The sequence below is a fragment of the Amblyomma mixtum genome, chromosome 5 (genome assembly GCF_055824585.1).
Source record: "Amblyomma mixtum isolate Tamu chromosome 5, ASM5582458v1, whole genome shotgun sequence".
NCBI lineage: Eukaryota > Metazoa > Arthropoda > Arachnida > Ixodida > Ixodidae > Amblyomma > Amblyomma mixtum.
The window spans coordinates 37,061,348-37,085,155 of record NC_143016.1 but is presented as its reverse complement, the minus strand read 5'-3'; the positions used below and the strand labels follow the sequence as shown (position 1 = coordinate 37,085,155).

Here is a 23,808-nt window from a genome sequence, read left to right as displayed (position 1 = left end):
GAAAGAATTAAGACGCCGCTTTTGTGCTGTTTTCCTGATGCTTTAAACTTGATTTCATACAATCTGCCCAGTCACTGCAGTTCTGGAATGGTCAGAGTTATGAAAGTCCGCGTAGTATTTGACTGCTGTTGAATTTTTGAAATTTTTTGAATATCAATCGCTCGAGCCGAATATGAACTGAATAACAAACACATTCGATTCATATTTGGGAGTTCGAATATTCGTACACCAGCACAAAGAAATGTATTCTGCCACGAACGTGTCCCATTAAAAATCTTGAACGTTTTGTTGTGCAAAGATAGTACCATAGAGCCCTTCAAAAATATTGGTAACCACATCTTTACTCCCCCACAGTGTGTACAGAAAACTTTTTGCTCCTTGGTTCTTCATCATGCAAGTGTCGAAGATTGATTTAGTGAACATGTTTTGGGCAACTGCCAAGACCACCTGCCAGTTCTTGTTGAACAGTTCAACCACAACGCAAGACAAACGAGAACTCAGTGAGGGCAACAAAGCTGGTCGTCACAGAATGGACAAAAAATGAAGCACGCACTTTTCCTTCTCCAGGCTCTCAATCTGCTGTGTGAGTAGAGCCTCTTCTTCCTCCTCATCTCGGCTGCTCATTGGTGGAGGCAGCTGGCTGCCGTTTGGCTCTGCTAGCGACAGCTGCAGTGCATACCAGACAGAGGGCAGTGCATGAGTTTTAAGCCTGCAGAGCACACTGCAGGCGTCACTGATAATAATGAACAATAGCCTCACTGATGATTTCAGTGTTGTGCAAACAAGAAGAGAGAACGCAGTGAGCTGTCTTCACAACGTGCACACGAAAAGAAAGCAACTCTAATGAAGCTTTGCCATCGGAACAGTTACACTATCTGCCCCAACGTGAGGGCAGAGTAACAGTTGTTCTGGCCATTTTGGACTGCGTGGTCTGTTCTCCTTTCACAGGTTCACGCTATGGTGTGAACAGGTCACTCGGTTAACACGAACAAATGCTTATAGCACTTTCTGGTTAATGTCTGCTGGGAAGCAAGGTATTTTATGTGGAAGACATTCAACCTTCACCACTGCTGGCAGCTTAATTCAGGGAGATGGTCCCCCAAGTCTCCCCTTTAGGCTGACAGCCTTCAGCAAGCATAGCTGGAAGCTGGCCGAGTGAATTTCCAATACCTCAGCTTCGAATTTATTAAGTACACCGTTCTCTGATCTGAGAACCTCGAGTCCATCACCACCCTCAGTAGATGATGAAGAAACTCACTGTAATGTCTGTCACAAATAACGGATTAGGAACACACAACACATTCACAAGACTCTAGCAGGCACTGCACTGTACATATTACGTGAAAAACTGTTTAGTGAAAAACCGCTTCCAATCAAGCCAGCATCAGGGGCAAAAACTGTCTGGAAGTTTGATGTGCTGTTATAATCTGATTTAAAAAAAAAATAGAAATGGCACAGCATTTCATTTTCAATGCTACCACACCACAATTTACAGTCCTGTTTTTCTTGTGTGGCATATCAATATGAGAACTCAGCCCTCATCAGATGTCAGCAACAACCTACACTGGGCTTCTACTCAAAAACTGAGCCAATCAAGCATTTTTTCCACAAAAGCAGCAAAAAATGCACAAACAAGTTTTGCAGACAATTAAGGAACAGCACTTACCCGTGAAGAACGCACGGTAGTAAGACGTGCAACAACAGTGCTGACAGCAGAGTCAAGTGTGTCAATGTCTGCTAGAGTGGTTTGCACTTTTTTTAGCTGTTCCTGGATGATGCACCGAACACAGCTGAAATGTAGAAACAAGAAACATCCAAAGGCCTCAATTTCTCTCAAAAGACAAAGTTAGTCCTATGCAGAAAAAAACAGCAAGGACAAGGCGCATCCAAAAGTCAGCTCATAAGGGGTTACACATTGGTTACAGACTGAATTTTCCTATCGCACAAGCAGCAGCTTGAATTTTACGCAAGTAATCTGGAATTCAGAGGGGGGTTGTGCTTTGCTCAAGAACTGAGGATCTGCCTAAGACACAGTACACAGATGAAAAAAGTATATAAGAGGCTTCTATAAAGCACTGGCATTCCCCACAAACCCGCTTAACAAACCAGGCCACTACCAGCACTACCTCATCATCAAAATGAATAAAAGGCATTTTACAAGAAACATTTCCACACGCAACAACCATGGCCCACAGATCCAGGCTGAAATGACTGAGCACAGATGCTCAATCCTAAAAAAGGCAGAAATTTAGGAGCATGACTAACATGTTAACCATATCAGATCAAAAAAAGTTCCACAGCACACAACCTATCAAAATATATGTACTAGCATTCTGCTGATACACAGCACAATTAGTCTAACTGAAAAAAAAACTGACACAGTATGCTCACTTCTCTTGTGCCAACAATGCGCTCAACCTTAACAGCCCAAGACAAATGAAGGTTATAAAGAATTTGAAATTCAAGCATTCCAAAGATGACACTAGGAATTTTCTGATGTGCTGCAAAATCTTGGCACATGACTTGTTTTGCATACATACCATTAGAACAAGTACAGCACTTCCTGCTAAGCGTGCCCCAGAATGGCGCCCCAAAATGGCACCCCATAATGGCACTCCATAATGGTGCCCCATAGACACAGTAGCAACAGGTAGACACTCACACTGTCTGCTTGTTGACGCAGTCAAGTGTGTCCTGTGCCTGCAGCCGCTTGTTGGTGCGCAGGATGCAGGGTGCAAAGACAATGGCCAGGGACTCGGGTGACATGCGGTTGAACTCCTGATGCTGGGCCACCCTGCAGCACACCGAACAGCAGCAAAACCCCACAAAACGTATTGGTACGGCACGTGGGGTTCAACATCCCAACGCTAAACGTGTGCTATGAGGCATGCCACACTGGAGGGCCCCAAGACTACTTTCGACCACAAGGGTTTTTTTTTTTTTTCAATGTGCACTGACATCAGACAGTACATGGGCCTTTTTATATTTTGGCTCCACCGAAGCACGGCCACTGCAGCTGGGACTCAATCCCACAACCTTCGATTGGCAGCCAAACACCAAAGCCACAGAGCCACACCAGCGGGTCGAGAAGCAATATTGACACCATTTCTTTACACAGATGTGCTAACATGTTGCATTCACTAGGCACTCAAGGAGAGCACAGCAAAATGTGCCGGCTTATCTTGTGCACTCAGTGGAATGCAATTGAAAAACTGGCATGCACATTTGACATAGAAACATGTACAGAGTATAGCCAAAAAGAAGATGAAGGCTGCTGTAATAAGCTCAGCCAAAAATAAAAATAAAAAAAGATGCAGGCAACTACCACAGTGTGCTTCTAATAGGCATATGCGAATAGTGGGTTTTTGGTTCAAAGCAAATTCGAAGAAAATAGTAATTGTCTTCAAATAATTTCGAACAAGTACTCTGGAATCCTTCTAGGACACATAAAAAAAAGTTTGAATGGCACAATATGCATTTTTAAAATCACACATTTTTCTAACACACCAGGCTAATACATGAAAAAAATTGGAGGTGGCACTTAAGCTCTGTCTTAAGAGTATGAAGCGATAACTTTAATGGGTTATAACATTCATAATGCGGAATTGGTCTTTCTTGACTTCACATTCATAGATCCCTAGGAGTCCTCGCACCACTACTGGTGCACTGGTGCAGCGGTTAATCGATGTGCCGCTGCGATGCCAGGTGCTGCCACCGATCGGGCTCGTGCAACCCAGCTAGCAACACTGGTTACCAATCACTGACTTAACTATAACATGCTGTGGTGGTCAAGTTTGTTCATAGTCCAGTGGGCAAGTTGTGATGACACCACAGGTCATGAGACATTGGTGGCCCACCTAGCTTGCTTTTCCGGGAATTTTTCGCTCACAACGCCAACAACGTCAACGCCGAATTTTCTGCAGAACGGGAGCTTTAACTCTCTTGCTTTCAAAAGGAAGAATGCATTGAAGCTTTGTCATATCCATTAAGCAGTGTAGATTTTCTGCCAAAAATGGCCACTGGAAATTGGGGGAGCCAACCTACGGCGGTGCTAACACATCTGTGAGGTGCGAGACCTATATTTGGGGCCTCCAACTGCTGCTCTTGTTTGCGAATGCGTCATTGTGCAGCTGCTGCCGTCAAGTGATGACTCCATGAGAGGCGAAAGCAGGTCGCTCTAATTCATGCCTGCCGCCATGCCGGTTAAGGCGCATGCGCACGACCGGTAGTGCGGCTGACACCTGGCCGGTACAGGTCTGGCCACGATGTAAATTCCGCCTGGTTGCCTCTACTGCCGTGAGCATGCACACACCAGCTCCGACACACACACAGGAGCACAGGCACGCGACGCGGAGTCAGAGCTTTGGTTGCACGTGTGCTACGGTACCGTCCTGGAGGAGGTATGCTGGACTGAAACCACACGAAGCAAGAGTTCCAGAAACGTTACTCGCTAGAGACGAATACTTCCCAATTTTGAATACCAAACATTTGATTCAAATCGCATATTGACTGCTCTACTATTCGACTGAATAATAGAAATTCTCGAATATTCACAAGTGCCTTTCTCCTAAACAACCTACCTACTCCATAGTCGCGGCCATGCAGACGCAGCTGTTCAGCTGTTCCGAAACAACATCTGAGTAAATAGCTGGTGTGTAACAATTTGAAAGCACCAACCACTGAGACACTGACATTTTGTCACTGTCTGCGCCACCACTCAAAATGCAAAATGCCTCAGAACAAGAAGAGAGCACAAAAGCACGATTTCCAAATATAACCAAGGTACCTAGTTTCCCGTGATTCTGCGAGTCAGTGAAAAAATCATGGATTTAAGTGTTTTTCGTGGGATACTGTGTTAGCAGCAAAATTCTGATTTTTCAATGTAGCTAGTTACGGACATCGGCAGGAATGACAGACCAATGGGGATGTGACTAATTTACCTTATTTGAACGAAGACACCACGAGGAGGAGTTTGAGACCTCAGGAAAATTTTTAAAGAAATATTATCATGATTACAACGAAATCCCGAACCATTCAGGCCAACCACAGCCGAAGGAGGACCCACTGCAGATGAGGTTTCTACCAGAAAAAAGGTTGGACTTTGCGAGCATGCCTGGACTTGAGACAAAAATCGCCATTCCTAGCTGCTCAGAAGCAAGCGTGCCCGAGAGCCACTTGAGAACTGAAATCCAATGACAGAGACCTTGCACCGTTCCTTTCTAAGCAGAACGAACAAGGCAAAGATTTCTATGCCCCGCCTTTCTGGGCTGCAATAGAGGAAGTGACCCCAAACACTCTTCCATTACAGTCGTTATGGAAACCTTTTATCAAACAAGTGAAGGTAACACAAATCATTACTTGATGCCGAGTTACAACCGCCTTCAATCGGAAGATGTACCTCTTGCAGCAATCAAAGCATGAACTCAAAAAATAAACTTGGATGTTTCATGTGTCTTACGCTTCAGGGGGAATTTCACGGATCCTTAATTCTGCATCAGCAAAATTTGCATCTGCAGGTTCACAGCCAGTTGTTGACTGCAACGTGGCATGACGCAACGATGTGTTGCATGGTGCTGCTCGTTTTCCAGCGGCTCTCAATGGGCAAGAGCAACACTGATTTTATGTAAGGCCTAGCATTACAGCACCTGGGCTTTTGCCACATGCTGGCAGTCCATTCTGTGCAGAAACAGCAAGTTAGATCACATGATAAGTGCAAGATATTGCAGTTTGGAAATGTCGCATGTTTATACACGAGTTTAGACGAGCAGGAAATTCGTAATTTCTAAATTTTTAGGTGATTTGAATAGTTCGAAAACAAAGTGCGGTGCATACCAAATCGGATAACAAATGCTAGTCGCGAACTATTTGAAGTTTTGAATATTTGCACGTCCCCCAGCAGGAATGCATAATGCATAAACCTACACTATGGCTGCTTAACTCTGCAGGAAAGTCAGTAGCTTAATGCAAAAAAATTCAAAAAACTCAAAACAACATCTACATGCAAGCACTAGTGTTTGCTGCTTTGGAGTAACCAAAAATAATTATAACAGTGATGCTGCTCCGAAAGAAGCACAACAGTACCTTGCCAGATGGAACGCCAACCTCTCAAAGAGGTCATAATGGGCCGAAGGAAGCTTCCTGGTCTCCATAAAAATAGCTTGCACTCTTTCATCGGGGTCTTGGAAATCTTGAGAAAGAGAAGCAAAGAATCATAATGAAAACTGTGAAATTTGGCAGCACAGATGCACCTGTGATAAAGCCAGCAATACTACTTACTTGTGGCCAAAAGAAAACTCTCGTAAAGCTCAAAAGTCATGAGGGGCTCGGGCATATCCCGGAAGAAAGCCTTCAGGGTTGCCGTCAATACATGTATGGGGTAACTGTCCAAGTCTACTCCTTCAGGGTCTGCACAAAGAGCAATGAAATGAAAGCAGGATCATTTTCATTGCCAAACCTAAAGTACCATGCAAAGCAAGTCTTTGGCGGGGGTAGGCTAAGTACTGGTATGCACTGGCTATGTCAATACTAAGCCAGATAAAGAGCTTAAAGGGACCAACAATTGACCAAACCGTTCCATAAGACTACAGTGGAAATAAAAGGATCTGCCTCATACTGAAGGAATTGAGCATTGTAATATCAAAGAAACAAGGATTTACAAATTTAATTTGGCACTGAAAATAGCATAAAACAAACTGAAGCAACACCTTGCTGTGAAACCTTGCCATTACTGTTGCATTTCACCATGTGACCACACCTCAGTAAAATATTAATAAAAATATTGAAGTATCAAGATATAACCCTCTTAAAACCAATAATTTGTATAACCTGACAGGGTCAAAACAAAAAAACATGACAAACTGCAGAGCATTTAATGGCAGGAAAGTGAATTACACAGTTCATTCCTTAGCAGGAAGAAGGCCTCCTGAAGAAACAACTTGCACAGGTTCCTGTTTGCAGTCGTTACTGCTGTTGTCATTGTGACAGATGCAATGACTGCCATAGAAGTAGAGAGGCTCTAGAATTTAGAATTTTAGAAGTAGGGAGGCCTCAGGCTAGAACAATGAAATCCGGGATGTGGTTAGTGCGAACTTAACAACGCGACCAGTCAAGCATTTTTACCCGCCACCACGTTGGTTCATCATCCTCCTTGGAGGTGTCTTGATAGCCTTATAGCTTTGACTGTGTATCTTTTCGCGCAGAAAATGTCATCCACAAAGAAGACTCCTTAGACATTCAGGAAACGAGAACACGGCATCAACCCGCCAAGGTGAAAGGCAAGTGCAGCAGCCAATGTGGTTAGGTTGGTCCTATTTCCTTGCTTGGCATTTTCTCAAATCACTGAGGACAAGCACCACCCATGTTCAAACAGTGTTCTTTTTGCAGAAACTTAAACGTGGGACCATGACTGCGCAGCACATTGCTGCAGTCGTTTCAATATTACATCACTCAGAATATGCAGATTTATGTGTTGTTATAAAATGACACATTTAAGTAACAACACTATTTAAAGGCGCATATCTTCTGCCAGAATGAAGACACAGTGGTAAATTTGGCAAATTTCGGACTGTGGCTGAAATTTTGGACACGTCGCATCTGACGCCACAATTTCTCCCACCTCGTTCGAGCAGCACGCGGTCATGTGACTACCCGTAAGTTGTCAGCGAGGGCACCGCGCATGTTGCCATGTACCAGAGGATGCAGCACCAGCAATTTCTGGGATGAACCTTTGCATAGACCAACCTCACAGAGTTGTGTGCTGTGCTGCTCAGGACGGAAACTTGCCAGTGGCATATGGGCCAGCACGAGGAGATGTGAACACACCCCCTTTCCCTCGCGTGCATGCGCCGGTATGCAAAGGCACCTATCCATGGAGAGCAGATTTAAATAAAACTCTTCTGAGGAGAGCCTTTTCGTCTAAACATGCAAAAAGGAGAGGGGCGGGAGGCGTACCCCTCAGCCAAGTGAAGGCTGCACCAGCGCCAAAACGCTTCCTGGTCCCGGCTTTCTCTTCGCAGTAACTACAATTACTGGCATTTTAACTCTCCCTTAATTTCAGCCTCTTGAAGGGTGTAAACAATAAGGCAATGCCTGCTCCAAAGTTGGCTTCCAGTGATACCGCAAGTATACGAAAGCCAATGCCAACGGAGCGCTCATCCCGGTCATGTTGGTAGTTCTGCAATCTTATCTCTTTCGCCATCTTTGTCTTTGGGACCTTTCGTGCAGAGGGGGCTCGCTTTCGCATCTGGGCTTTGTCCCATCATGTGCACTTGTCACTGAGGTGCTGAACAGTGCAGCTGTCAAAGGCCAAGTTTGTAGATGTGGCCACCGCGCCAAGTGCACACCGAGTGGCGACACCCAGTGTGGTGCGATCTCACGAAACTGCCAAAGCGGGCATTAGACCATCGACTGCTTCTCCCAGCAGCTTCTTTTCTAAATCCACGAACTTTGAAAAACTTCGAAAATATTCATGGTTTTTGAATACTGCTATTTGCTTCAAAGCCCAACCTGAATACCACATTTTCCACTTCGATATTCAAAACGCTCGAATATTCACACAACCCTACTTTAGCGCTATAGTACCCTGAACGATGTGGAGGAGATTATGTTCAAAACTAACAAAAACTAATCATGCAAAAGTGATCATATGAAGCAGGTTCTCTTTTATCCAGCACTGAATGGCAGCAGAAGATTACATCTCTGCGACTCACCGTCATCCATGTCCTGCTTGAGCTGCGTCACCCTGGAGGTGATGCCCGACTTGCGGTAGATGCCCTCAACGTAGAGACCCTTCAGCTCAATGGTGGTGATGAGCCGCTCCACGACAACCGGGATGCGCACATCATCGCCAACAAGACGATCCAGCGGCACACCAAACACCTTGCGACCCTGCAATGCATGTTATTGAAGTTAGACACCCCATAGCACTCAGAAACTCTATCTCTGACAGACACAAAAAAACTTCACTGCACTCACAAGGCCAAAAACTTGCGAAAGAAAATAAAGCTTAATTAGGTGACTACATAAAACACATCTCAGGAGGACTTAGGATGAATGATTAACGTTCTTTGTGAGCAAAATGTAATGAAAGATAAAACTGTGACATAATATCAACAGGCAATAATTCCAAAAGGAACCCAATAAAGCCCAATTTAAAGCTTGGTAGCCATGAAAAGCACTTTTACAGAGGGTGACAAAGATAAAGAACTCCTTGTATTAGTAGTATTTCATCATGTTCGTTTCCAACCATATTTTTTGCACAGCTGCTCCCACCCACAGGAAGCATAAAATCGCTTACCTGGAGGATGTTGACATCTCTGCACGAGGAACTGACTTTCTGATAGCATTTCTTGTGACAGGTAAGTTTGCACCCTGAAAGAAAAAGAGCAGCGTAACCATATAAATAAAAGTTCACACAAAATATGATGGCAGCCATGTGTACGGAGAAATTTTAAGTTACAGATATCCAAAGTTATTAGAACAAACACCTCTCCATTTCCACAATGTACAAAAACCTTAACAACAGATTCAGCAGACAGCATTTGAATTGGTGTACCATCAGCAAGGTTCAAAACAAGAATGAAGTCTTGTCTTTTGCACTAAATACCTATGATGAATGTGATGTCAGAACACTGACTGGCCCAACAGTTAACTCTTTTAAAGGACAAAGTTGCCTGCTGCCAAGTGCAAGTTCTGTCATAAGCAACAATTTCAATATCTCATGATGTGCACATTCATTCCAAGCTTTTACAACTATTAGTTAGTTTAGTTTATGGGGTTTAACGTCCCAAAGCGACTGAGGCTATGAGAGACGCCGTAGTGAAGGGCTCCGGAAATTTCGACCACTTGGGGTTCTTTAACGTGCACTGACATCGCACAGTACACGGGCCTCTAGAATTTCTCCTCCAAAGAAATTCCAGCCGCCGCTGCCGGGATCGAACCCGCGTCTTTCGGGTCAGCAGCCGAGCACCATAGCCACTGAGCCACCGCGGCGGCCTTTTACAACTATTGCTCTGATGACACACAGTAAAGGTTTCCTTAAGGGGATGAGGGTCTTGAAAACTTTTTTTTTTATTTCTTAACATATTTTCCTGAAACTTAGCACCTAGGTGTATCATTGAGTGCTGATTTCAAATATGCATTTAGATTTCAAATGTCTCAGCTGGAAGGAAATATATAGCAAAATAAAATATCCTAATTAGGTCATTTCTTATGGGCCTTTATAGTAATTTATCAGTTAAAGAAAGATTTCTTAAGAATAAGCAGACATTTGCAAAGGCCCAAACCACATCCTAAAGCTGACAAATTGTCTATAAAATCATTTTGTTGATCATAAATAAGTAACAAAGTTGGAAAGAAAAAATGATGTGGCAGTAATTAGCCCACACTTGGCCTAACTGCTAATATATCATGTTTAAAGGAAAAAAGAAAGCTTTAGGATGTGCAGTGGACATTTGGAAATGCTTGCATATTCTTAATAAAGTGTCTTTTAACTGATAAATTACTACAGAGGCCCGTAAGAAATGGCCTAATTTGGATGTTATTTTGCGATAAATTTTCTTCCAGGTGAGATATCTGAAATCTAAATGTATATGTATTTGAAATAAGCATTCTATGATACACCTGGGCGCCAGGTTTCAACAAGTTATGTCGACAAATAAAAAAGTTTTCAAGACCCTCATCCCCCTTAATTTTTTTAAATTTCATCAAACCAAAAAAACAACCACAATTTTTCCCCATAACCACTGCCACTGAACTGATACACCATGCATATGCACCACAGACCTTGGCACACGAGGCCCCTCTCGGTCAGCCAGAGGGAGTTGCTGCACACTTCACAGGCCGTTGGAATGTTGATCACCACAAGGGCAAATATGTGACCGCAGTGCTCCTGCATGCATCAGAGACACAAAGCAATGTGTCAGTTTAAGAATAAATAAGGTAAAAGTGCACGCCTCCACATGAGACTGCCACAACAATCAATACAAAGGACTATGGCTTGCTGTTTAGCAGTTTGTTCATCAGGAACTCGCACAACTCACAACCCACTACACATAACTGAGCAAAACCGCGCTATGTTAACTTTAGGATGCATGAGAGGTGAAGCGAAAAGGCTGTTCGCCATACTGTGCACCGCTACTTTACTAGAAGATACCTTCGTGCAGCCTCTTATTCAATCCTGGAATTTAACAGAGCAGCAGCAGTAATGCATGAAGCAAAGCTAACAGCCAAACCATTAACACACTGTCATCTGTATGCAGACCTATGCATAGCAAACACTTTTGTGATAAAATTTAGGGCCACTCCATAGGAGCCTTCATACTCACAATAATCTGAGATGCCTTCTTTTTTCGTTTTCTCTTCTTGCCCTGCCAGAACCAAGAGAGCGATCATAACGCACATTATTAAAACCCTCTCACAACACTGATATCAAGCTGCAACGCGACCAAGAGTAATGCACAGAACACTCCTGCCCACCTTGCTTTTTGGCTTATTCTCGGAGCGGTAGAGGTTGCGAAATTCGTCGAGGAAAACTCGGAAGGCGTTGACAGCCATCGTAAGGGGAAAGGTCTCACAAGAACATTCTTGTTTGATGACAGATTGTGCTACTTGCTCAAAGTGATCTGTCAGGTCTTTGTATGTCAAACACAGCCGGCCATCCTGAAAGTCAAAACAGAGCATTTCCTGTTTTTTCACTATCAGACAAAATGCTTGCATACACAATGCTAGCCCCAAATACAATAAAGAAGAATTAGAAGGTGCTTCCAATTTACTTTTAAAAAAAACTAAACAACAATAACTAATAATAAGATACTGAGGCCTCAGCTAAAATGAGTCTGACAGAGCTGCTAAACTGGAACTGGAACAATGAGAAATAATATGTCACAACCAACTACTTTCCATGAAAGAGATAAAACACTGCATAGTCAAAAAATGTGCAACATGACCACACATGACTGCTTGCATATCTCCAGAACTGCACAGGGTGGACTGGACCTCTCCCTCCAGCTTCCAGCATTCCAGCAGCAACAAGTGGTGAGGCGAAGCCTCAAATACCAAGTAGCAGCAGCAGCTTCAACCATCAGTTGTTTAGCAATGACACAAATCACCAAGCTTTGGGGCCAAAAAGCGTTCTACATATTGCTATAGATTCAAAAATCTATACTGATCCAAAACTTTAGAAATTTGAGTTCTGTAACAAGCCACCATTACCTACATTGGTTTGGTAGAACCACCTGTGACCGCAACATTCAAACAGTACTTGCAAAATGAGCTGCATGCCAAGCATAGTGTGGCTGCTAGCATGAGGGGCCGAATTACAGAACAATCACAACCTCAAAACAGGCACAAAACCACAAAACAGTCATAAAGCTCCGCTCCTATTGGCTGGCGCAGACTGGCGGACTATCAACCAATAGGAGCGGGGCTAATGGATCCGTTTGTGACAGGTTTCTGAACTGATTTTTTCGTAATTTGTCCCAGATGGCCTTCAACAGAATAAAGGCTCCAAAAAAGAGAAAGAAAGACCTAGCAACCAGATGCAAGGAGATAAATGAGAAAGCCAGCAAGCTTGGTGCTCATAAGGCCTCTGCCATCTGCAATAATGCTTCAGGTATGAAAAAAAAAGGCCACACACAGTGATGACAAGCCTAATGCGCTTCAACTTTAATGACAAATGGTTTATTTTACTTAAGCAGCATGCGCGTGAAAAAAACGGGAGATTTATGACTAAAAATCGCACTTGTGGCTTTTGCTTCTTTTATGATGTATAGGTCTTTCTCTTTCATGTCCAGTAATACTAGCATCAAATATACATGCGAAACTACTAAAACTGCAATATAAACATGCTAAGTAGCTGAAAGATGAGCAGAATTCAGCTGCTTTCACAACGGTAACAAATTTGATTCGTGGTGTTTCCAACCACTGCAGCGCTGTAGGTAAAGAAAGCCTTCTTCCAGATGCGTCCTTCGGCAGTTTCGTAGCTCAAAAAAGAAATTCGAAACTACCGTTTATGTGCCCCCGAGAGCTGCGTCATCAATATCTTTTAAAAAGAGGACCTAGTGTTGCATAACCTGTGACCTCCCAAGAAAATGTATGTCACATAAAAATGCCTCCCTGCTTTGTTTGCAAATGATAGGCTTACTAAGCTAGCACAGTCTCTTGCAACTTTCAAGAACCATAACTGCTCCAAATATTAACCATGACCAAGGGTAACTGGCACAAAACATTATGCTATTGACATAAGTTACACCTCCAAACTAATTTTAAAAAAAGCAAGTGGTTCACAGTTGACCTTTCAAGCTTTTTCCCCTTCCCTGCTCCCACTTCTAAGATTAACAGTCACCCAGCTGCCATCCGACACCTAAGCACACCCTCTGTCATCAATGCAAAGTCGCTTTGCAAGGCAATCTAACAAATAAACTTCAAGAACACAACACAATGTTAAAAAACAAAAAAACTCGGGACGTAGCAATAGATCTCAAAAGAAAGTAAGCAACCCCACAAATGCTCACCTGAGCAGCCACAGAGTATGTGCTGATGAGGTTCGACTTGAAGCTCTTCAGCGCCTTCTTAAAGACCATGTCAACCGCCGAGTCCCTCTTCTTACTCACACTCGAAAGGTGGCCAACCTAGGTGTCAGAATCAAGAACAGGACACTTCAAGAGCAAGCCAGAGGCAGTTCATGGGGCACTGATGTTCATCCAACCTGTGTAGTTGGGGGAAATGACGGAAACAGTGGATTTTATTTTTAACAAGATGACATTTGTGTCACTGACCAAGTAAAAAGCAAACGAAACTGGTGGTTCGGGTGCCATAAAGAGCCCTTTATCACTATAGTACTAGCATGAAAAAAAATGGCTCATATATAATCTTCAGCATCTCTCATAATAACTTTTGGCATTTTAAATTATGAAGGATGCTGAAGGTTATACATATTGCCACCTAGCATTGCCAGGTGGCGCATAGCTGACGACGACGAAGCGGGGCTCGCGCCGTGTGGAATCTGTCACCTTGGCTGCCCGAGCTTGTGTGGCCTTGTCTGTCTTCGCACTTGGTATTAAAGCCCCCTTCGTCAACAAGTACGTTACAGTCTGGTGGAGTGTGCCGGGTACCCGTGAGCCCATGCAAGAGACCCCTCCAGGCAGCCGTCGTGCCAGCCCTGTACCGCTTGACACCCCAGTACATCGCTTCAGTCAGAGGATCCAGGGACTGCCTTCGGCGGTAGGACTAGTAGAGAGCGGCGCCATGGAGGCAGCCGCTCCTCCTCCTCTCCAAACCGCCGCTGCCGCGCCATCCCACTACACCTTGCAGACTCCGCGGATTCCCAAGACGTTCCGTGGGGAACTTTTTGAGGATGTGGAGGACTGGCTCCTTCATTTTGAATGCGTAGCTGCGTTTAACCAATGAGACGACGCAGCCAAACTCCGGAACGTTTACTTCAGCCTCGAGGATGGTGCTCGCACCTGGTTTGAAAACCGAGAGGACGTTTTAATCTCACAGCATGAGTTCCCTCATCGGGTGCTGGAGGCCTACACCAGCGTGGATCGTCGCGAACGAGCTGAGCGTGCACTACAATCTCGCATCCAACTGCCGAACAAAAGTGTTCAGATGTACGTGGAGGACATGACACGCCTTTTCAGAAGAGCTGACCCGGCCATGCCGGAAGAAAAGAAACTCCGGCATTTGATGCGTGGCGTCAAAGAGCAGCTTTTCGCAGGCCTCGTGCGCAGCCCACCATCGACCGTTGCTGCATTCCTTACAGAGGCCACAACGATGGAAAAGGTGCTGCAACAACGTTCTGCGACCTACAACCGGCCCGTGCATGCTGCTGCTGTCACCGCATCGTTTGCTACCTCCGGGAGCCACCCTGACGATCTGCGCGAACTGATTCGCACCATCGTGCGTGAAGAGATCCTGAAATTTTGCAGCCCTTCGCAGCCTGCGCTATGTTCGATTTCTGCTCTTGTTCGCGAGGAGGTGCAACAGGTGTTCAGGGCTCCTGCTGTCGAAACACCTCCTCTACCAGGAGACTGCCACCGCCCCAGCTATGCTGAAATTGCGAGGCGCCCGGCTGCGGTTTCGCCACCACCGTTTCCGGTAACGCCTCCTGAGCCGCGGTCCTCAGTGCCACCAGTGCAGTATTTTGATGATCGCCGAGCACCCTTGCGGAAGGCCGATGTTTGGCGTGAGCCCCGCTTCGTCGTCGTCAGCTATGCGCCACCTGGCAATGCTAGGTGGCAATATACAGTAGACTCTTATTAATTCAAACTTCAAGGGGCCAGAGACTTTGGTTTGAGTTATCAAAGGTGCACCTTAATATGATGATGATGAATTTTTATGATGCAAGGGTATCTGTGGCATCAAGCTAGTCCTCTCTGGTAGCTTGAAGTTAGTTCAAGTCATTGAGCCTTGTTCCCTGGAAGTGTTTCTTCAGGTTCAGGTACAGTAAAAGCTCGTTAATTCGAACTTCACGGGACCGGGGAAATCATTCGAATTATCCGATGTTCGAATTATCGAATGGCCGCGAAAAAACCGACAAGAACCATTTGCATTATGGTGTATGTAGGGTATTTACTCGCGTAACGAACCCACTCACATAATGAACCCACCCCACCCACCCCCGATTTTTGCCTAAGAATCTGAAAAAAAAAAAAAAAGCGTCAGTCGTTAACGCTTCCCTCCGTTTGGCACCGTCAAGGCCCACAAGGCATTTCTTGGCATTAGCTCCAGCAAAGGGGGAAGCGAACTTTGGCAGAGTGCCAGCAGCGCTTGTTCGGTTGTGCAAGCCTCGTTTTCAAACTGCCCCCCCCCCCCCCCCCCCCCCCCCTTCTCCAACGCATTTCTTGGCGGCGCGCCAATCAAGGGGGAAGCAAACTTTGGCAGAGTGCCAGCGGCGATGGGTGGAAGCATGGACGACACTCGCAAAGAAAAAAAAAGTTTTTCGCACGTAATTTGTAGCGCCCGTCCGAAGTCATAGCCTTCATGGGCGTTGGCTGGGACCGCACTGACAGTGCTTATCCGTATTTTTGAATTAACAGGGCTCGAATTAACGAGCATTTAGTTGCGAGTTGCGGAGGTTGGGCGGAAAAGAGGGTAGGCAGCCGCCAGCGCGGTCGCCACCCCTTCCCTCCGGTGCCGCAGGCCACCGCGCCAGTGATGGCGCCATTTAAGCTTTACCCACTCTTCCAAGGTTTTATCTAGTTCCATCTTCTGTCCCGTTTAGGACGTACGCAGCCTCTAACTATGCGGAAGAGGTGCTTTTTTTTTTGTCCACATGCTGTGTGCCAAGCCGCCCAGACGCGGTGGCGCGTAGTTCGAATTATCCGTAACGGAACCGACTCACTTTCGAATTAACGGGTTTTTTTATACACAGATCTCTATGGAGCTTGGCCGGACCAAGTAGTGTTGTTCGAATTATCCGAAAATTCGAATTATCGAGTTTTGAATTAACGAGCTTTCACTGTATAAAAAAAAGTCACCAGAGACCAGATCAGGAATGGTTGAGCTCTTTGAAACACACTCTGCAATGGCAGCCTGGGCAAAACAAGACTTGCGAACTGGGGCGTTGTCGCATAGGAGCAGGATGCCTCGTGTCACCAATACTCGTCGTTCTTCCATGGTGACTCCATGCAGTTTTTGGAGAATGCTGTCTTAACGTATGCTTGTTATTGTTGTGCTGTTTTCCAGGTAATGAATTAACAGAATTCCGTTTGCGTCCCAAAACAATTGTCCCCATCACTTTCCTCCCATGCATTGGAAGTTTTTCGGACGTGGGGATCCTGAATGTATAGACTTTATACTGTACACTGTCGCTGTATAGACTGTTTTTTTTTTTTTTTATGCATGACACTAGTATTCAAATTTTGTTAACAACAAAACTAAACAGACTTGCTCTCATGGCCCCTTCAAGTAAGAGACTGCCATCTGGCCCAAAGACGAGTGAGAAAGGCTCACCTTCTTCACAAGGAAGGAGTCCAGGTTTGTCAGCTCAGAGACATCAGTGATGAGGATGTCCCCTGGGTCCTTGAACTCAGCTGTGCGGGTGACACTCCACGAACCGCCTGGCTGCTGCTGCTGCTGCTGCAGAGGATGTAGGCCCTGCATGGGCAGCAGGGGCTGGTGCACGCCCGACTCCACAGATGAGCAGGACATCCGGTTGGGCTTGTGGGAGCGGGCCGGTGGTGTGGGCTCCCCCCCACCCACACTCCCGACAGCGCTGCTGCCTCGGCAGGGCACGTCCGAGAAGTCAATGCACTTGGAATGGAACAGCAGCTTGCAGCCTGATCAGTGGTCACAGGAACAAAAAGGACACCAAGTGAGGATGAGGCTCTCTCTGACATGTTCATACATACACGTGGAACTAACAAAACTAAACAGCAAGGAAGGCTACCCATGAAGGGAAAACTTCATGGGTTTGTGAAGTGGCAACTTCAAAACCCTGTAACTCAACTTCTATGATAGGCAGAATAATAACTGGACCCTTATTGTATAGCCTGGTGTCAAGAGAAGCCAATGGCATGCATTCTAGCAAGTTCTTTCCCGCTGCAAAAATTTTTTGAAGTTGTCAGCAAAAAGTTAACATATTATATAAGTACACAAGGACTTGTTTTACTTACATAAAATTGAATTAGATATTTGGGATCAGCATATAAACATACATATTCTCTGATGTTGTCATAAATGTAACTTCATTAATAAAGTTTTCTTTTCTAAGACCAGATTCCCCCGCTTAAAGAAGAAGATATGATAGCATTTAGTTTGCCTGCTGAGGTGTCTACAATGAGTATATAATGTTCTTTGAGATTTTGAACTCACTGGAGACAGTTCCAAAGCCCTTATATGGTATGCGTGAGTCATCACCCTCTACAATGTTCCAGTACCTTCCATCGGATTAACATATGAGATTGTACTAATCCTCCCACTAATCCAGGAAGTAGCAGGAAGCAGCAAACATGGAAGATGCCGCAACCAGGCAAGGTTAGCACTGCGCCATTCTACACCACTGAGAAGCGTACCAGTGAGATAGTAAGAGGCCTTGTGCGACTAAGCGGCAATGCTTCACAATGTAATCTTAAGGGTGGCTTAAGCGTCATCCAAGTCTTCTGCCTCAATATATCGCAGAATCAAGCTGCACTCAAATTTTGCTTCACAGAGTTTCATAATCGTCAGTCAAGCTTTTTTTCGCAGACAGCAAAAGATGACAAAGGCACACAACACGAGTTCTACAGGCACCTGCAAGGAGCATCCCTTACGTGTGCACTTGCTGCCCTGGTTGATGAACAGCGACATGCTGCGCTTGCACACCGAGCACAGCTCACTCTTTGACCGGGCGCTGCAAGGCTTGAGCGTGTGCGACACTGCCTGTTTCCTCTCTCCTGGCATTGGTTCCGTACAGAGACCTAGATCAAAAGGTGAGAGAATACTGCCTAAGCTATGGCACACACAGAGTGCCGCAAAGTTCAAAGCAAGTACCAGCTATGACGGGGGGTGGCGATGGTAAACAAACTCAAGGTTAGGCTAAACTTAACACAACATACTGTTGAAAGTGAGAGGTAAGACAGCTAACTCCCTAGCTCAGTTCATAGAGCACTGCATGTGACAGGCAAAGGTCATGGCTTCAGATCCCACTGACAGCACGTCATATTCTTCTGCTATAGGCAACTGATTTCTCACTCTAATCAACATATTCTTAAAAGACACATTACATTCACCTATGTCTTCTTTGTTTTCAGTGACTTGGCTTCTTTCATATCTACTGATGTGATGATGACACTTGCCTTACGAGTGACAGCAGAACACCAACAATGTAACAGTCAGATGAGCCAAAAAGAAGAGACTCATTATTATTACAGCAAGGAAGCCTAACCTTTACACCTCCTAAAGAACAGAACAACACCACAGAGCTGCGAAGATCCTTGACACTCCAGATAATTTTGTTCAGACACAAAAAGGGGCATACTATTTGACAAGAGTTCACAAGTAGCGGACAAAGAAATGTCCACGTGCCCAACATAAATTGCAATGCCTGATACACTAATTCCTTTCTTTAAGACTGATAGGTTTTAGGCACATCTTAGCTCACAACATCAGACCATAATCATGTGCGCTTAAGACATGCTCACCTTCTGATCGAAGTGAGAGGGCGTCCTCTCCACCTGATTCGTCCGTGTCGTCCCTATTTTCCTTCTTGTCCTTCTTGCTGCCAATAAAGGTCTTGAAGTGCTTGCGTGCTTTGTGCAACGGACCCTTCAGCTCTTCTTTCGCCAAGCCCATGTTACTGTCTTCCTGGACATTGTTTTGTTGGCTTGACCCAGACGGACTCTAAGAATGCAAAAAAGATACACAAGGTTCACCAAGTCTGGTAACATCTGATATGCCTACAGGTTAGAACTAACTGTCACCCATGCTTTGGGTCATTAAGCGCTTTGTTAAGCTTATCCGAAGAAATAAATGTTAGTGCAGTTTGGCGTAACAAAAAGGCTTTTTTCTGCCAAACAGGGTGAAAATATGTAGAAATAACGAGTAATTTCAAAATGGTAAAAAGAAATAGAATGGAAGTGCGGGGCCCAGACAGCAGCATGATGACTGAGACATCAAATGAACGCTGCTCAGCAAAGAAGTCAGTAAAATAGAAAAAAAATGTAATCAGTGCTTTTTGCCCCAACATGTAACAATTAAAATTGTATACAACAAGCACAGCCCACAAAGAACAGCATTAAAGGGGTCATGACATGACCTACCAACAGACTGTGTTTTCACATCGCAACTACAAGCCGCAATGTTATTATGCGTATTTAAAAGAGAAGTAGGGCTCGACACGCAGATTTGACCTATAAATTGCAATTTGAAATTATTGGCTTTAAGCCCCTCCCCCCTGGCAACAATGGTCATATTGAAGCAGCCTGAGTGACGTCATAACCCAACAGTGCTGGCGTCTGCTGCAAAACTGCCGCTTGCACCGTCGGAGCGGAGCAGAGCGCACATCTACTTGAGTCCGGCCATGGCACATTGTGGTGAAGTCGCCGAGACCAGGCAGAAGCTAGACAGAAAGGGTAGGACACAGCCCTTCGTTGCCTTGGCCCCCTGGCGTGGGCTTCTCAGCACTATAGCAACCGTCTCTTCAACTTCCCCCCTTCACAACCCTAGCCTGAACAACGAACAACTTCTAGGTCACTACGCGCAGTTCAGTCGTTCAGCCCTGAGCAAGCATGTGACTGTTGGTTTATGTCGTCACAAATCGCAAACATGCCTGTTCTGTCCGACCACCACACAGCTTCAGAGAGCTTTTAAGGACTCAATTACAAATTACTTGCTGCACCAAACGAGCTCGTATTTTGCCCAGTTGCTCCGAGATGTACAGTTTGTTTCACGTAACATGAACCAAAGATTACAAAAAAGTGGCTCACCGGAGCTGGGCGAAACCAACAACATATTTATTCCCGCCATCTGGCGCTCCTCCGAGTATTTTTAAAATTCTGCTTAATGAGTTCATTAGCTATGATTAATTATGCAAATTTGTTATGGTTCACTTTAGGGTCATGTGCCTTCCCTTAAGTTGTAGAGAGGGTTAAAAAAAGAACCTATCCAGTTCTTTGCGGCATCGTATCTCTTACGTAGTCCTTTTTTCCCGACGTTTAAAGAAAGCCCGCGAAATATGAAAAAAAAACACGTGACTGCGCTCATGCGCTACCATATTCCAGCGCTCCCAACTGCATTTTGAACAAACTAAACGCGCGCGCTGACCGTGCCCAAGTGAGCGGCCGCCGCTCAGTTCGACAGGCTGCAAAATGATAAAAATAAAAAACACGAGGCTACCTTGAAATACGTGACCCCACTGCTTTCCCTTCCTTTTTTGTTTTGCCTATGCGATGACTCTATAAGTTTCGTCTGAATTGGCTGTCGGTGGCCTGCTTATAACTTATCGCAGATCCCGGCGCGCACTTTCCACGTTTAGGAAGAATATGCTGACGCACTTCGAAGACTATGCTCAGAGCAGCATTGGCCACTTACTTCGAGACGGTGAGCGCGCACGCTTCATTTACTCAGGACACGCTAGCGTTACAATACGGTAGCGCAAGAGCACAATCACGTGGGTTTTTTTCATATTTCGCGGGCTTTCTTTGAATGCTGGAAAAAAGCACCACGCAAAAGATATGTTGCTACAAAAAACTGGATCAGTTGTTTCGTAACCCCCTCCAGAGCTTAATGAAACGCACGTGACCCTAAAGTGAATATTAAAAATTTTGTGCAGCTAATCTTAGCTACTTAACTAATTAAGCAGAATTTAAAAAATACTCTGAGGAGCACGAAACTATGCATTTGGTTTCAACAACCTCTGGGGCGCCCCATTTTTCATCCTTGGTTCAGGTTACGTGGAAACACCCTGTATAGCAAGCAACATGTAATAAACAGCTTGAGTCAGAAAAATGGTGTCATGACCCCTTTAAATATTTGGTCAGTTACAATGTTAGTAATATTGCTTTGGGTCTAGCACATGCATGGTGCATTCAGCAGCGTTCAGCAACAATGTGGTAAACACCATCTGCCAGGATAGTTAGTTGCAATTCATATGTATCAGCAGCACGAACACAAAATAGGAAGAAGAAGAAGATATACCGTAAAAACCCGCGTATAATACGAACCCGAATATAATACGGGGCTAAGTTTTAGAGACGCGAAATGGGAAAAAAAGTTTCACCCGCGTATAATACGAGTAACACAAGCTCATAGAAGACATTTATTCAAATCGCATCCCGCACTTCACTTCAATTACTTTGTTCTTCAGTAGCGCTTTCTTCGGACATTTCTTTGTCCGACAAATCATCCCAAATGTACTCATCTTCCGTGCCATCGAGGGCGTTTGAGATACCGCACTTCTTAAGCCCGCTTCAGCCGCCCGGTTGGCGTCACTGCAGGCTCACCTGAGCGCATCCACTCTGCGTAGCACCGCCTGACTGCGTCCTTGAACGGTTTGTTTACACAACCATCAAACGGCCGCGAAAGCTTTGTCGCGTTCCGCTGCACGCGAAAAGGGCTTCTTTCTGTTGTGGCCATCCACGAATGCTTCCTTCGACGACACCAAACTGCCTCCCGGCCGCACCGTTGCCGATGTTCTCCGCAGCCAAAATCGCTTGAAAGTAGCCGAGTACTGTTTTCAAGACCGTGACATCGTGCTCTCTAAAACAATATCCACTTCACGAAGCGTGCCTTACATGCGAGCACGTGCGTTGTCAACAGGCGCACCCAACGGATCAACAAAGAAACGACGTCGTGACGTCGTTTGTCGAGAGTAACGAAGCCAAGCCGTAGCCACGCGCCAATAGTGAAGCCAAGCCGTAGCCACGCTGCAAAAACGAAACCAAAACTTCGAGCAACTTCGAAAATTTTTGTTCGGATCCGTAAATAGTACGAGGCGGAAATTTAGGACGCCAATTATGGGAAAAAAACCTCGTATTATACGCGGGTTTTTACGGTAGTACAGAACGCTGAGTTTCCAACTTTTGGAAGCTCAGCGCTCTGTACTATCTTCTCCTCCTTCTTCCTATTTTGTGTTCGCGCTGCTGATACATATACATATAAATGTGGTAAATACTTGTGACACTCTACAACGAAGACTTTTTACATGGCATTTAAAAACTGAAACTTTCCAGCATTATTCTATGCACACGTTGTGGGTGAACTTCATAACAATAAAACCAAGAAACTTCACTTCAACATTAGACAGCGAAATCAGCATTGCCTCACCGTTGTTAAAAGCGTGCTGAAAAAGAAATGACAAAATGAAGGGACAAAGGTTGCAAACAGTTCATGCACAGGAATAGCAACTCTCCAGCTTTGTGGCTACTGCACGCAATTCCCGCTGCAGAGGATGCTGCGGCCACATGCAGCCATGTTTGAAGGAAGAGTTTTTTTTTTCCCCCTTTGCAAGCCTCACTGTCTGAATCTAAGTCAATACCTTCTATAAATGGCATGCATGCTCCTCAAATGGTGTTAGTAAGCAAAAGCAATGCCATGCATGGTTAGGATAAGGCATAGCATAGAGCTGTTGTTTTATAAAGTGCTTTCTTTTTTTTTATTGTTTAATAATGCTGCCTTAGGCGTGGCGTGGCTTCCAGTAGACTACCATCAAGTTGCATCTCATCTCAATAATCTCTTACTCTCTTCTTCTGTTGGTCAGGAACTTGCTTGTTGAACGAGTTGTCAGGAGTGATTTCTGAAAGGCATTTCCTGACAGGTACCTAAAATGCAAGAGCCATGTATTAGGGTGCTAAAAGTGTTGCCAGGATTAAATATTTCAAAAGAAAATATGGCGGCAGTAATGTACAATACTACTGTTGATTAGTAATCCTAGACAGGTACTGTCCATATGTGTTACTCTCTTCAGCAATGCCATTACCCGACATCTGCTTATATCTTTTCTACCTTGTTGACATTATTGGACCTAGTCACAGTAAGATATAGTGGTACCGTAATTATTCGCATAATTTGCACACTGTTTTTCCTAAAATTAAGGCTTCAAAAAGGGGGTGCGCAAATTACACAGAGATTTCGCGAACTCGTCCTAAAAAACTTATATACAAAGGCTATAGCGTGGCAATGTATATCGTACAGTAAAACCTCCTTAAATCGAAGTCACAGGGACCACGAAAAATATTGCAATGAAACGGGTTTTCAAATTAACCGAGCACAGCAAGAAAATGGGACAAAGGCAAAGAATTTCGTTGTGGGAACATGCCACCTGTATTGGATAAGTATATACTGCCGCGTAAAAGTCTATCCCCAAGCCCAAAGCCCCTGCTGGCCAAAAAA

The 23,808-nt window shown here is 44.8% G+C and overlaps 1 protein-coding gene and 1 long non-coding RNA gene across 8 annotated transcripts in view; one reads left to right on the top strand and one right to left on the bottom strand.

The window, feature by feature from the left end:
* Positions 1–23,808, bottom strand: part of LOC149341796 (unconventional myosin-IXb-like) — a 73,874-nt gene that overhangs the window by 6,537 nt on the left and 43,529 nt on the right. For 5 of the 6 annotated variants that reach the window (XM_089543988.1, XM_089543991.1, XM_089543993.1 and 2 more), the window contains 15 exons: positions 23,157–23,237; positions 19,122–19,320; positions 18,252–18,398; positions 16,954–17,279; positions 13,512–13,628; positions 11,476–11,658; positions 11,325–11,366; positions 10,783–10,888; positions 9,296–9,369; positions 8,709–8,886; positions 6,277–6,405; positions 6,082–6,187; positions 2,663–2,794; positions 1,667–1,790; positions 554–666 (listed from right to left, as the gene is read on the bottom strand). In XM_089543988.1, the coding sequence (XP_089400114.1) occupies positions 554–666; positions 1,667–1,790; positions 2,663–2,794; positions 6,082–6,187; positions 6,277–6,405; positions 8,709–8,886; positions 9,296–9,369; positions 10,783–10,888; positions 11,325–11,366; positions 11,476–11,658; positions 13,512–13,628; positions 16,954–17,279; positions 18,252–18,398; positions 19,122–19,320; positions 23,157–23,237 (2,057 nt within the window). The remainder of the gene's footprint in view (positions 1–553; positions 667–1,666; positions 1,791–2,662; positions 2,795–6,081; positions 6,188–6,276; positions 6,406–8,708; positions 8,887–9,295; positions 9,370–10,782; positions 10,889–11,324; positions 11,367–11,475; positions 11,659–13,511; positions 13,629–16,953; positions 17,280–18,251; positions 18,399–19,121; positions 19,321–23,156; positions 23,238–23,808) is intronic. The other variant, XM_089543992.1, reaches the window with a different exon arrangement.
* The window catches only part of LOC149341797 (uncharacterized), a 52,669-nt gene that overhangs the window by 22,784 nt on the left and 6,077 nt on the right, over positions 1–23,808 (top strand). The window contains exons 2-3 of one of the 2 annotated variants that reach the window (XR_016282964.1): positions 7,200–7,300; positions 8,670–9,619. This is a non-coding gene — a long non-coding RNA (uncharacterized LOC149341797). Of the gene's footprint in view, positions 1–7,199; positions 7,301–8,669; positions 9,620–23,808 lie in introns of those variants that run through there. The other variant, XR_016282965.1, reaches the window with a different exon arrangement.